Here is a 12,971-nt window from a genome sequence, read left to right on the forward strand (position 1 = left end):
GTTCTTTGTTTTATGTGATCTATGTATAGATTCTTTTTTTGTTGATATCATACGTTCAATTATCTACAAACGTAAGTTTTTAGTGGCATACCATTAAAAGTTAAGTTTTATATTAATAAGGTAGTTTGAGTGCCCCACAAGAGAGAGTACCCCTGAATTCAGTAAGGACTGAATGGCTTTTTGGAGCAGCAAGGCCTTGGTCAAGTCCATTCGAGGCCCTGTGCAAAAGAACAGTTGGGGGGGGGTCGTCTCAAGAAGGAAGAAGGGGAAATATGTGTTAGACCACTTCTCTTACCCAAACATCTGACGTGGTCCGATGCCAAACCTGGGTGAATTGAAGAAGTCGGGGCTGAGGAGCCTGGACGGTGTGTAGCAATTAATACAAAGACCATCCTGAATGAGGTCCTCTAGGGCTAAGCCTGCTGAACAGGACTTACATGACAACAGAGTAGGGGCAGAAGTCTCAGGCTGCTTGTTATTCTTTCCTCTGCCAGACATGATCACAGCAATAATACAATACACAGTAGTATACAGTGCACAGTGTAGTGTGCAACCACGTTATATAATGTGCTAGTCCTCACACTTATATAGAAAAAGTGAGGTACAATGAACCCCCTATACCTTAGTATGTCAGGGCATATAGAATAAAGGGACAGTTATAAATGGACAGTGTAGCAATTAGAAAATAGCGCTAGCACAGGTCACATACAAATAGCAAAAAAAATTTACATGTCTGCAATGGGCACTAAAATCAACTACACAGACCGAAGTGGCTGGTAGGATATAGCGCTGTATAACCTGGCCCATTGGAGAGGTATACAGGGAGACTGGACCCAACATTATCCGGAGACCTGCTTGCAGAAAATGGCTGCTGCGCGTTTCTGAAGGTGCGGAGGGTGAGGGAGAAGCAGCTCAGGGATCACCAAGACCGCAGTGGACTGGTGCCCTGAGCTGGGGGAGGGCTTCAGGGAAAGTGCCTTTTCCCCTGGCTGATGTTAACCACCGGGTCCCCTGGCCATAACAACTGCCTCTGCACCAGTATATTGTGCCCCGGTGGTGTAGTGGAGTAGTGGGTGAGCCAGTGTCCATATCATCGGCTCCGGTCTGTCTCCTGAGACCACAGAGGCAAGACTGCACTAAATTGCGGGTCCCCATGAATGGGGTTCCACCTTTCCTGTTCCTTGGATTCTGGGCTGCAGTCTGGGGAGCCTGCTAGCTAGTCCCCCTCGGAGCCCCGTCGGGAGTACCTACCACAGGCTTGGTGTCACGGCACCGCGGAGGGGTGATGGGGCGGCAGCATAGATGTCCGGAGGACAGTATGGTGCTGCTTGCCCATTAGTAAAAAATAGAAAATAAATGAAAATATAAAATGAAAGCTTAGGTTGCTGGAAACTGAAGTTCCCTAAGGCTGTGGGGCGGGGTATAGGGGGAAGGACAGATGCATCCTGGGATTGAAAAGCTTTGCTATTGGTGTCCGGTACTCCAGGTTCCACCTACACCTCAATGTCTCCCTGTGGAGCCCTATGGACCCTGAAGCACTATACATGGAATTCAGAAAAGCCATAGTAAGCAGGAGGGATCAACTCTACCTACCAAGTGGTGTGGCATAGTAAGCGAGTATCTTTCATTGCAGAAACATTTATGTACAGAGGCCAGGGCTGACATGAGATATTGTGCGGCACAGTTAAATGAATAAGACAGGGCCCCCCATCTCCTCGATCCCATGCACCCCCCAAAGGCATGGTAAATGCATAGGTGTAGCATTGAGCCCTGGGACCCAGGACAGGCTCATGCTATGAAGCGCTCTTCATGCCCTTCAGACCTCTCCATATGTCCTGCAGAAATCCCTGCATTCCATCAGACCTCAAACATAGCCCAGACCTGCCCACCTGCCATCAGACCTGCCCGCATTACATTTTTTATGTTAGATAGATATAAAATAAACCAGATCCTGCACTTTCATTGAAAAAATTACCCAGTTGCCTTCCACACAGGATTACTGGAAAAACCTGGATACATTATAAGGAATAATGGCGTCACTTGCTAAATAAATGCATACATTCCTCTGTAGTCCAACTAAGGAGGGGCATGTGTCATTAGTTAAGTCCTAGAGTGCAGCCATTGTTAATTTTTATATATATATATATATATATATATATTTATATATATATATATATATATTATGTAAATATTTTAAAAATTCTATTTTAAAACTTTTTAGATTAAAAAGAAATAAAGCCTTTTTAATTTTTTTCAAAAAGGCCCTAACGATTTAGTTAAAAAAAAAAAGCCCTAATGATTTAGTAAAAGAATGTTGTGTTTACCTGCTATCCTTGGGTTCAGTTTTGTGGCATTAAATGCGATTGGTTGTCCAATCATCCACACCAATTCTGATTGCAGCAATGGGGTAAGGGGCAGAGGCACACATTCGGCATGGAGGCACAGGCATACATGGGTAAAGGGCAGGGTCGGACTGGCCCATAGGGGTAAAGGGGAAATCCCAGAGTTAGCCCCACTGCCGGAGGGCATGTCCCCTCCTTTAGGAGTCAGGTGCCAGACTGTGCACTTGAATTATACATTGTTACTCTATTAGAGTTCAATTATAATGTATTCCCAAGACTATGGTGAATTCACTACAATAACTTTCCGTTATCAATCTAGCTTTATAAAACTGAAGCAGTTTGTAGTCATAACCATTGGAACCACCGCCCCCCACCCCACCCAACTGCCCGGGCCCCATATACTGTAGGTGTACAACCTGTGCCCCCCTGATAGCAGCCTTGACATCTTGATATCCTTATAAGAATGTGGGCAGCCATCATACTAATTGTCAATAAGCCACGCTGCCTAGTGTGGCCGGAGTCTCGTTAGTACCAGGGACTTTTCTGAACTAGCTGTGTTAAGGAGCATAGTAGATTGTGGCTGCATTCTACGGCAGCAGACTGAACACTAGCACTTTGGTGCTGGGTCATTTACTTACACCTGCCTGTCTAATTACTGTGCCTGTTTGTCCAGGCGTCTGTCTGTGTATCTTAAAATACACTGGGGCATATTCAATTAGGTGCGAAAAGTCGAGAACTTTTTGCCTGGCAAGGTTTTCGCCGTTATTGCTGGTTTTCCATGCAGAAAAGTATTGCGCGCGTCCCCGCTTATCCCCGTATTCAATTACAAATCAGTGAAAACGGCACCCAGCGAATTCGGACCCAGCGAAAAGTACTGTCAAAAATGGGGAAACACCCTGTACCCCCCGATAAGCTGCACTAACATAGGGGATCACTATAGGTGTGTTCTAGTACCCCTAATAAAAGGTAATCTGGGTTTTTCTTCTCCAAAAGCTTGCTATTAGCGTCTTTGCATAAGTGGTGAAGAATGGCATTAAGCAATATTTTTTCATCAAAATAACTAGGGGTACATTAAAATAGGTGCTAGCATATTTGGAAGTTGCTAATGTGAAGTTTTAAAAAATGTAAAAAATCCACCTGCCGTAAGCACCTGCAATCTTAAAAACACCTGGGGCATACTTGGGGCCCCCCTGGAGTCTATTTCGCTAGTTTTTAAGTTTGTCCCCCAGCTTTGTTTTTTTTTGCCTCCAAATTGAAATTTTTTTTTGGGGTGTTGTTAATGTTTTTTTTTTTACTTTTTTTGACAGTTTACTTTTGGGGGGCTGTCCCAAGGGTGCAGGGTGGTTTCTGCAAGTCTGCACCCCAAAACCCCAATTCTGCACTTTTTCCCCCTGCTTTCATAGGTGAATCTTTTTTGCCGATTCCAATGCATTGACTTTATGGACCGGCGAAAAGTCTTTGCAATTGAATACGGAGATAAGTTTTCGCCTGGCAAAATGACGTCACCGGCGAAACTTTTTCACTGAAAACGGCTTTTCGCCCCTAATTGAATATGCCCTAATGTCTGTTACAATTAAAAGGCACTGTTATACCATGAACCTGCCTATCGTGTGTCCTTTTTACTATGACCCTGTTACACTAGTTAATATACTTCTTTGAATACCTTAAACTGTACAGGAGGTTAACAGTCAAAAGAGCAAGTGATAACTTCTGTGTTTCCCAAAGACATGATAAAACAAAGTAAATGAGTACAGAAAAACAATATTTACATATCGCAACACTTTACTAATTCTTTATTTGGGATGACTGAGAGATGTGCCAGAGATGAGGTGTATCCACTTCCAATAGCAATAATACAAATATAACATAATTAAAGCATCAATCATTTTACAGTTCAACAGACAACAATCAAATTATTCATATGTTTTTTTTATGTTTTTCTTAAAAATAAAAAAGGATAAAAGAAAGCTTTTTACATGGTTAAGGTTTAAAAAAGAAACCATTAAAATCAATAAATATCACAAATTAAAAACTCTGAATCTTGTATGTACAAAACTATACAATTGATAACACTGGACATGGCTAACGCACAGGAATGAGTAATATGGTAAAGACCAGTAAGGCAGATTTTTCCATATTGTTTAATTCAGTATTTTTGTTGATATGCAGCTACAAATACTTTGACATTTCCTTCGATATTGAAAAGAAAGAACCCCCCATTACAATTACAGACCACTGAAAAATTATGTACGAGACTCACTGGTAATAAAAGCAAAACTTAAAGGTTTGCAGCCAAATAGATGTGTGCAATGATTTTGGTCTAGATCGTAGCAAACAGTATATTTCCCAAAATGTACGAGTGTCCTATAAAAGTATTTTAAACTATTACTTTATAGCACATATTAACACCTGAGAACTTATGTCATACACCCAATGTGTAATGGAAACTTTGGTTTCATCCAGGATCATATTTATTATAGAAATATATATTATAAAAACTTTACAGTGGAACAAATGGACAATTTAAGAAATGATCCACAGAATAAACTATTTTTTTTTTCCATGATAAAATGGGTGTCTTTTAGAACAGGTAAAAATGGGGTGTTGCTAAATATTAAGGTTTTTTTTCCAACTTATTTTTTACTATGAATGTAGTATTTTTACTATGAATGTAGTATTTTTACTATGAATGTGGTATTTAGTATGAAAATAAATGTAAATAAAAATATTTGTGGTATACTAGCATCTGCAGGCTTCCTTTGGTGGGCACTTATTGGAACCATTCCTTATCTTTGTGAAGTTAAATTAGTGTCTGTTATTTTTTTTTTTTTTTACACCAGGCGTAATATGTTCACTATCAGGACCGTAACTAGGGTAGTGCGACCAGTGCCATGGCACAGGGCACCGCAGTACAGAGAGCGCTGTTTGGATCTCTCAATTTTCTGTTTAGTATCATTCTCACTTGTAGCTTCCTCTTCTTTTATCCCCAACATCTCCTGGCCTCCCCTATCTCTTCCCTGGCCCTTCCCCAAGAGGCCATGGCCCTTTTTCAAATGCGTGTCTTATGTCCCTATTTGTAAAATAGGGGAGGGGGGAGCACCAATGCTCTTTCTGGCACAGGGCACCAAAAAGTCTAGTTATGGCTCTGTTCATTATCTGCAGCAACCAAAGCCGCAACTACCGTATATACAAAGAACAAGTAAATTCATATGGGCCAATTCAATTCACATTTGTGAATAATCCACTAAGGAGAGAGTGAGTATTACAGTAAGTGGCTGCATGTCATTCATGCGCCTACTATGTGGTGTAAATAATGTAGAACACACCTGAGTGCGTGCATGCGTTAGCTGTGTACAGACCTAAGCTCTAACTGCGACGCGTAGGAGGAAACGCCAGCACCTTGTGGCCACCAATGTTGCATTTATCCTCCTATTATTTGCTCCATATTTATCAATCCTCTCAGTTTTTGTGCCTCTCATTTAATTTCCCTTTAACTGGTGTATAGTAAAATAATTGAGGCAACATGAAGATAATCGCCCCCTTGCCAGTTTGAGAACCACCGATTTAAAATCAATTACCAATGCTACATCTCACACAATGTAAAACAAGTATTACTTTGGAATGGTTTATACCTAGCTAGGCATATTCAGCTATGCAAGTATCTGGAAATAATATCTGTGACCAATCTGAATGTTTCTCTAGCAAGGCCTTGCTACACATTGCCTTTTGTGGCAAAACTTATGGGAGCCCTGTTGTAGTAATCACTTTAAAACTAAATACTAACACATAGAAATAAATGAGAACTAATGTTACCTGTAGAGGACAAGATACACAAAACTTTGTTATTTTTTTTTTTTTTAAATATATACAGCCAAACACATAACTTTTTAGGAAAATGTTGATATTTCCTACTTTAGGATCACAAAATAAGTTCTGATGTATTGCAGTTCTGTCTTCTTTACACATATAGTACTAGCTCCAAACAGATTTATACAAATAATACATCTGAATCAGCAATAGCACTCAATAACAATTGTAAGTGTTAGCGCGCAACATAGAACCTTTCTCTGGTGGAAAAAATATTTCTACAATCAAGTGGAAGAGACCCAGATATTGAATAATGTACAAGTGCTTACTAAAAAGTGCACGTATATGTTTAGCATTGTTCTTTTCTAGTAAGTTTTGATTTTATTCATAGCTGTAGAAAACAGAGAAAGAATAGTGAAAGATTAAGGCACTCTGCAATAGAAATAATCAATATATGCATCAAGTAACTCCCTGTATGTGTACTGCATCATAAATATCCCACAGCCTGATGAGTTTTATTTTAATATCCAACGTATCATTGCATACATATATCATTGCATCTATAGTTATGTGCAACAGTCCAGCCTGAGACAGCATTAGCTAGCACCCTAGTATATCTAATTATTAAGCTATACTTTATGCCAGAGGTAGTGTGTAGGACCCTGTGTAACACATTGAGCTGAACTAACAATGTAACGTACAAAACCAGTAGTAGGCGAACGACACCAACTAGTTCATTCAAGCCTGATTTGCAAAATTATATATGTTTGCTGATGTAAGCGCATAGATGTATATTTCAGCTAAAATAAAGCACAGCAGTGTGGATGTTTTTTGCTTTCTTTTTAGCAATATTTTCATGGTGTGCATTGCCTATAGCACACAAAGAGTTACTTCACAAAAAAAGGTTTGTATTAAGAATATCCATTGCCCATGGTGAAATCCGATAATTGATTACACAAAAGAATACCCAGTTTAAAGGCCAGACAATCTATTGGCACAAAATCAACTGGTATACAGGCACTGAGCAGTGGCGGCAACAGTCTTTGGACTTCATTTATCAATGAGTTTTATCATTCATAACAAGTGATGAAACTCGTTGCGTATGATAATGGTGCTCGAGCCAATCAGCTCCCAACTGTCATTTTTCAAACAGATGACAGTTGGTAGCTGATTGGCTGGAGCACCATTATCATACGCAACAAATTTTATCACTTGTTATGAATGATAACACTCGTTGATAAATGAGGCCCTTTTGTAGCTGCCACACAAGTAGCCATTGGTGGCAGTTTGAGAAGAGAACCATGCACCCCACGTAGCTAAGCGTTTGGATAGCTAGTCAAGCTGGTGAGAAGACATCACCGACCAATCACAGACTTACATGTATGTACATGGTATAAATGAACTACACTCATGTTTATATCAGGAAGAGTAGGAAGGCAAACAAAGAGGCAAAGTTACCTAGGCCAAGAGTCTGTCTGGCACAAAGGAATAGAAATGACTTGTTGAGCTGACAGCATTTAAATAATTGTGCCACTTGCATCTGTTTCATGTTCCCCCATATCTTAACAAAACGTGTCTGGCACAAATATTTTCTTAACTACAGTATAAACAGTCACAAATTTTGGTTGAAATGTGACTTCAATGAACCTGATTATGCTCCTGCATTAAAAAGCATATTTGAGATTCACAAACAAGAAAGCAAAAATAATGTATGAAAAGGCTCCTCCATCCAAAGTACAGTAATTGCCCATGTCAGCGAGATCAGAGGCAGTAAAACGTAACATTCACATGTCTTGTTCCCTAGAAAATGTAAGCATTAAGAAACAAAACAGTGCTAATAGGTGAAAGGAACATTGGAGAAATGTGGTTTAGCAGATGGTATCAGTCCAATGCCCTCCCGGGCAACACGAGAATGAGCTACGGGTGAAGGGTGCATAAGTGATAGTGACACGTTTTTACAATATAAAGTGTACCGCCAGTCTGCACGTAGACGTTCCCAAACTGCGCCATTACAGTCCAGGTTTTAAGGATATTCATGCTTGAGCACAGGTATCTTAATTAGTACCTCAGTCAATTTGATTCAACCATCCAAACTCAAACATGGATCTCCTTAAAACCTGGACTATAATGGCAGAGTTTGGGAAACCCTGAAATAGTGGAAGAAGCTATCATGTGGTAATTACTGACATCACTGAAACATAAAATGGCCTTATACACTATGCATTACAGACATGTGCACTTTAAAACTTTAAAAGTATAAGAAAACATACAGTATGTACATAGTACAGGTAAAAGTAGTGCTAGTCCTTTTTATATAAATAGGGATATTTGCAATTGCTGAAACATGTATCCACATTTCTGTCTTGTGGGCTTCCCAACAAAAATTATAAACCTTACACTGCTACTTATATGACACTGTTGCAATATGTACTTGATCCTTATAATAGAAAACACAGTGGCCATTGCTGTGGAGTAACAAAACTTAAGCCCTTGTTGCCACTGAAAAGCTTACAGCAGAGGTGGCCAGACTTGTGGTCTTGGTAGATCACAAAATATTTGTAGCTTTATAAGTAGATCACAGTGTATGTACATTTGACAGAAAAGGGGGCGTGCAAAAAGTGGGCATGACTGGTTGAAGGTATGCGTTTGACCAGCCGATCGCGATCAACACTTTGGTCACCCCTGACCTATAATACAGATAATGTACTGCTGTTACCTACCTGGTGCCCAGCGCAGGCTCCCAGACACTCTATATCAGTGAAGTTTAACTACATATGGGATGCAGGGACAGACATCCATTATTTAGGTCCTCTTCCGTCTATTGGTTGCTCTGTCAGTGGTACCAGCTGCTGATTGGTTGGTGTTGCCATCAGTCATGTAAAAGTGAGGGGGGGGCGACTGATTGGCTGTTGCTGCCATCATTCAGACCAGCTAGGAGGGAGGGTGGGAGGAGCGGCTGTTGGCTGGCCTGCAGAGCTGTCACTTAGGAGGTAGGACTGGGGCACCTCCAACCTGTCCCGTATTCCCGACAGGCGGCCGGGAGACAGACACTGGCCGGCTGCTCTGACTTACAGAAAACGAAAGCATTGATTGCTGGGATATAGGATACAGTGACATACAGAACTGCCTTTAGATGCACTATGAGACATTACCACAATCAATAAAAATGGTAGACATTTCATTGATAAAAAGGTGTAACTTCTGTTTTAAAACAGGAACATTATGAGGTGTCTTGTGAAGATCATAGTTTATGCAATGGAAATGCTGGCAGTGTAACAATGGTTCCCCCAAACTGTTATTTAAAAGTTAATCTAGTAGCAGCAACAGATGGTATACGTTTACGCAGTAACGTATGGCCACCGATAAGTAGGGTTAATTAACAGAGTCCAACTAATTCAACTGAATATACGAAACCCATTGTATATATTAGCAAAGAAAACCTTAAGAAAGCATCATATTTTGTTACCATTTGAAAATGTTTGCAGAGCTTTTTAAAACCAAAATATTTCACTGCAGTTCACTGCAACTTCCCCAGCATCACTGAGGTACAGAAAACAGACAAACAGAAATACAGCACCATGTACATGTAGACTGTGGCTGTTCTAAACCTAACCTAAACTCCAGAAAGCACCATCTTCCAAGTTTTTTTGTTGCTCAGAAAAAATGAAGAAAAAGTGCTAAATAACCGAGGTTATATTCACAAAAATACGTTCCTTTTTTTGTGTTCTTAGCCCAGTTGGTAGCACCCTTATGACAACATAAAGTGCATTCACGCTGCACTTTGAGGTAATAATACTGGGCATGTTAACTTAAGGCCCAAAGGTTTTATCATTAGTTTAGCATTAAAAACTGGTGTCATTTTTCAATGACTGGAAAAGTGCTGCAGGCAAAATGCAAAAAAAGCCTTTACTAGTTTTACTTAAAAATAGTCTATTCCCACTGACGTGGCTCAGGTCCTCCCTGACTTGTGTAATGAGACTCATGTAAACACTGAGGTTCTTTGTATATTGGAACCAGTGTGCACTTCTTCAATACCTTCCCTTCTTCGTCTTATTACATCAGAAGACGACAATGCACTGACCCTGCTTTGTTTATTGACTGAAGTTTTATTGAACGATGTGCTAGGATTCTCCACAGGTCCACTGTAACTTTCTGATAGTCGTTGTTTTCCAACATCTGTCGCCGAGGTATCATTTCCTGGCCCTTGCAAAGATGAAATACCCGTGGTAGTATTGTGGGCTACTAAGTTTTGTGACACTTCTAGGGCAGGAATTGGAGCATCCATGGGATTGTTATGTGCTGAAGATTCAGTCAAGATACTCACAAGCGTTGGGACAAGGGTTACTGATGGGAAGGAACTAGGCAACACTGCACCTTCGGGTGCTCGGAGTTCCGATGCTGCTTGCTCTGAACTTGGAGTCAAGCTGGTAGGAATGGTCTTTTTACCGCAGGATTCACAACACAACTTGTTGTATCCAGGTATGGAGCAGTAACGAGCTAAAACTTCCATCTGACAAAATATGGACTTGTCTCCTTGGCATGAGTCTTCTGAGGAAGAAACCAAATAATTGTTTAGTTATGCCTTTCATATTAACTATGTACAATCAAATAAAAGGTTTAGCGTTTCCTTACGCATAACCTTATTTATTTATAAACAGTTACTTATATAGTGCACACATATTACTCAGCACTTTACATAGTATATTTTATCTATTTATATCAGTCCCTGTCCCAGTGAAGTTTAGAATCCATATTCCCTATCACACAGACACATACTTACTAGGCAGTGGCAGATCTATAATAGGTTCAGGGAGTGCAGTGCACACGGGCCCCTGGGACCAGGGGAGCCAACACCACACACCCTGTGCCCATGTTCGTTAATACATATCTCTCCATAATCCCGCTGCAGCAGCGCTGTACAAATCACCAGGAAGATGGCATGGTGGGCATTTTCCCAGCGATCTGTGCACAAGCAGTAGAGAAATCACTGGGAAATTAGACAACATGCCATTTACCCAGAAACCTGGCACAAAGCCAAAGTCTACTCGCTTGTGCCATTGACTAGAGAGGAGGCGGCCCGGACGGAGACTGAGCATGGGCCCCTCCACATGTTAATATGTCCCTGTTACTAGGATTCATTTGTCAGAAGTCAATTAGCCTGCCGGTATGTTTTAGGATTTTGGGAGGACACCGGCGAAAACACGAGGATAACATACCAACTGTACACGATAGGGACCTGTTTAGAATCAAACCCATGGCTCCAGAGCTGTGGGATAGGCTGACTGCGGGAAAGGTGGGTTAGGTTTAGGGGGGTTAGCGGTACCTGCAGGCGTCGGGATTATGACTGTCTGGATGCTGCTGTTGGTATTCTGACCACCGGGATCCCGTACCCAACCCATTGCAACAGTGTTCCAGGGCTCTACAAAAGTTACCCATGAAGTGGTGACTATGTACACAGCAGCAGCTTACATGGATCATATTATTATCAACTGAGGAATATAAAGATGGTCTGGGAAAGGCAAATGTGGGGATCTTATTTAGGACAATATGCAGTAGACGAGTTTTTGCCTAGTACACAAGATGGGCCTTATGTAAAAGCATGCGAGGTGCAGGCACAGGAGCGATTCCCGTGAGTAAGTCTGTTTGTTTAAAACCGCAATAATTTAAAAGCCAAAACCATGTTGGGTTGCTGTTTAAATTACTGCCACTTTAAATATACGTCTATATATGTCTTTTCTCTTCCCAGTCCTGTCCTTACACTACCTACTCTTTCAAACAGGCACTTTGCCTTACTACTTTACCCAAAAGGATTTTGATATGGTTCAGCTACTAACTGCCAGCAGTATTTTACATAGTAACCCCATTCACACTGTATATTATGGACAATTATTATTAAGAACAATTTTAAAATAAAAACTTTTCTTTCACTTATGTATTAGCAATTCACGTTTGCAGTGCCACTGGTATGGGATGTTTGTGCACTGACAAAAAAGAAACAACCCCTTACTGACTACTGTCATTTACTCTAATATCTGAGCCAGTGTGACAATACATGGCCTTCTGGCCAAGGACCTTTTAGGAAAAAGGGGCTTGTGTTCAGGTGTCTGTGGGCTCCCTTCTCCTGAAAAAGAAAAATTTGGTGGTGCATGGACACAATATCACACACACGCAGGGAACTGTACCATATTTCCTGCACGATTTTTGGAAATATTTCAGAAGAAAGCACAAGAACAATGAGACAGGTGTAATGTGGGATGTACAGGGGGTAACTAAAGGCAATGAGCGCAGCTTGTACATCTTCTGGGAAGCAGCCATCTTAGATTTAAAAAATGGAATAAAAAGCTTTTGTATTCCAAGGTGCCATTCGGTTGTAAATCTATCTATTCACTCTGTACAGAGGGCTAACTAGTTAATCATGAATTTAGCGATTTGACCTTTTGCAGTATTTATGGTGCTAATATTCATCTCTGGAAAGCACAGAAATCAAACTTAAACTATGCAGAAATATACAACTACAAATACTATTAAAATGTATATTTAATATTACTATTCCTATTTAATAAACAACAAAATTTAAAACATATACATAAAAATAATATCCCATACCTGTGTGTTAACACATTTCCCTCCCTCACCTCTATAGTAACAAATTCCCCCATCACTGCTGTTATAACACATTTTCCTCTCTCACCTTGTAGTAACACATTCCCTTCCTTCACTATTCAAATAGGGGAGCCACAGCAACTGCCAGTTACGTTTGGCAGCACTGGGGATGACAGTTGGTGTTTGAACATTTTAGACCTTTTCAACACCTTAGGAGTC

At 40.6% G+C, this 12,971-nt stretch overlaps 1 protein-coding gene across 1 annotated transcript in view; it reads right to left on the reverse strand.

The window, feature by feature from the left end:
- Positions 1-10,114: 10,114 nt before the first annotated feature.
- ADAMTS14 (ADAM metallopeptidase with thrombospondin type 1 motif 14) overlaps positions 10,115-12,971 on the reverse strand; it is a 240,098-nt gene continuing 237,241 nt past the window's right edge. The window contains exon 22 of the mRNA XM_088473607.1: positions 10,115-10,697. Coding sequence (XP_088329733.1) covers positions 10,129-10,697 — 569 coding nt within the window. The 3' untranslated portion in view covers positions 10,115-10,128. The remainder of the gene's footprint in view (positions 10,698-12,971) is intronic.

This window comes from Taudactylus pleione, unplaced genomic scaffold, assembly GCF_031769625.1.
Source record: "Taudactylus pleione unplaced genomic scaffold, aTauple2 ptg000016l, whole genome shotgun sequence".
Lineage (NCBI taxonomy): Eukaryota > Metazoa > Chordata > Amphibia > Anura > Myobatrachidae > Taudactylus > Taudactylus pleione.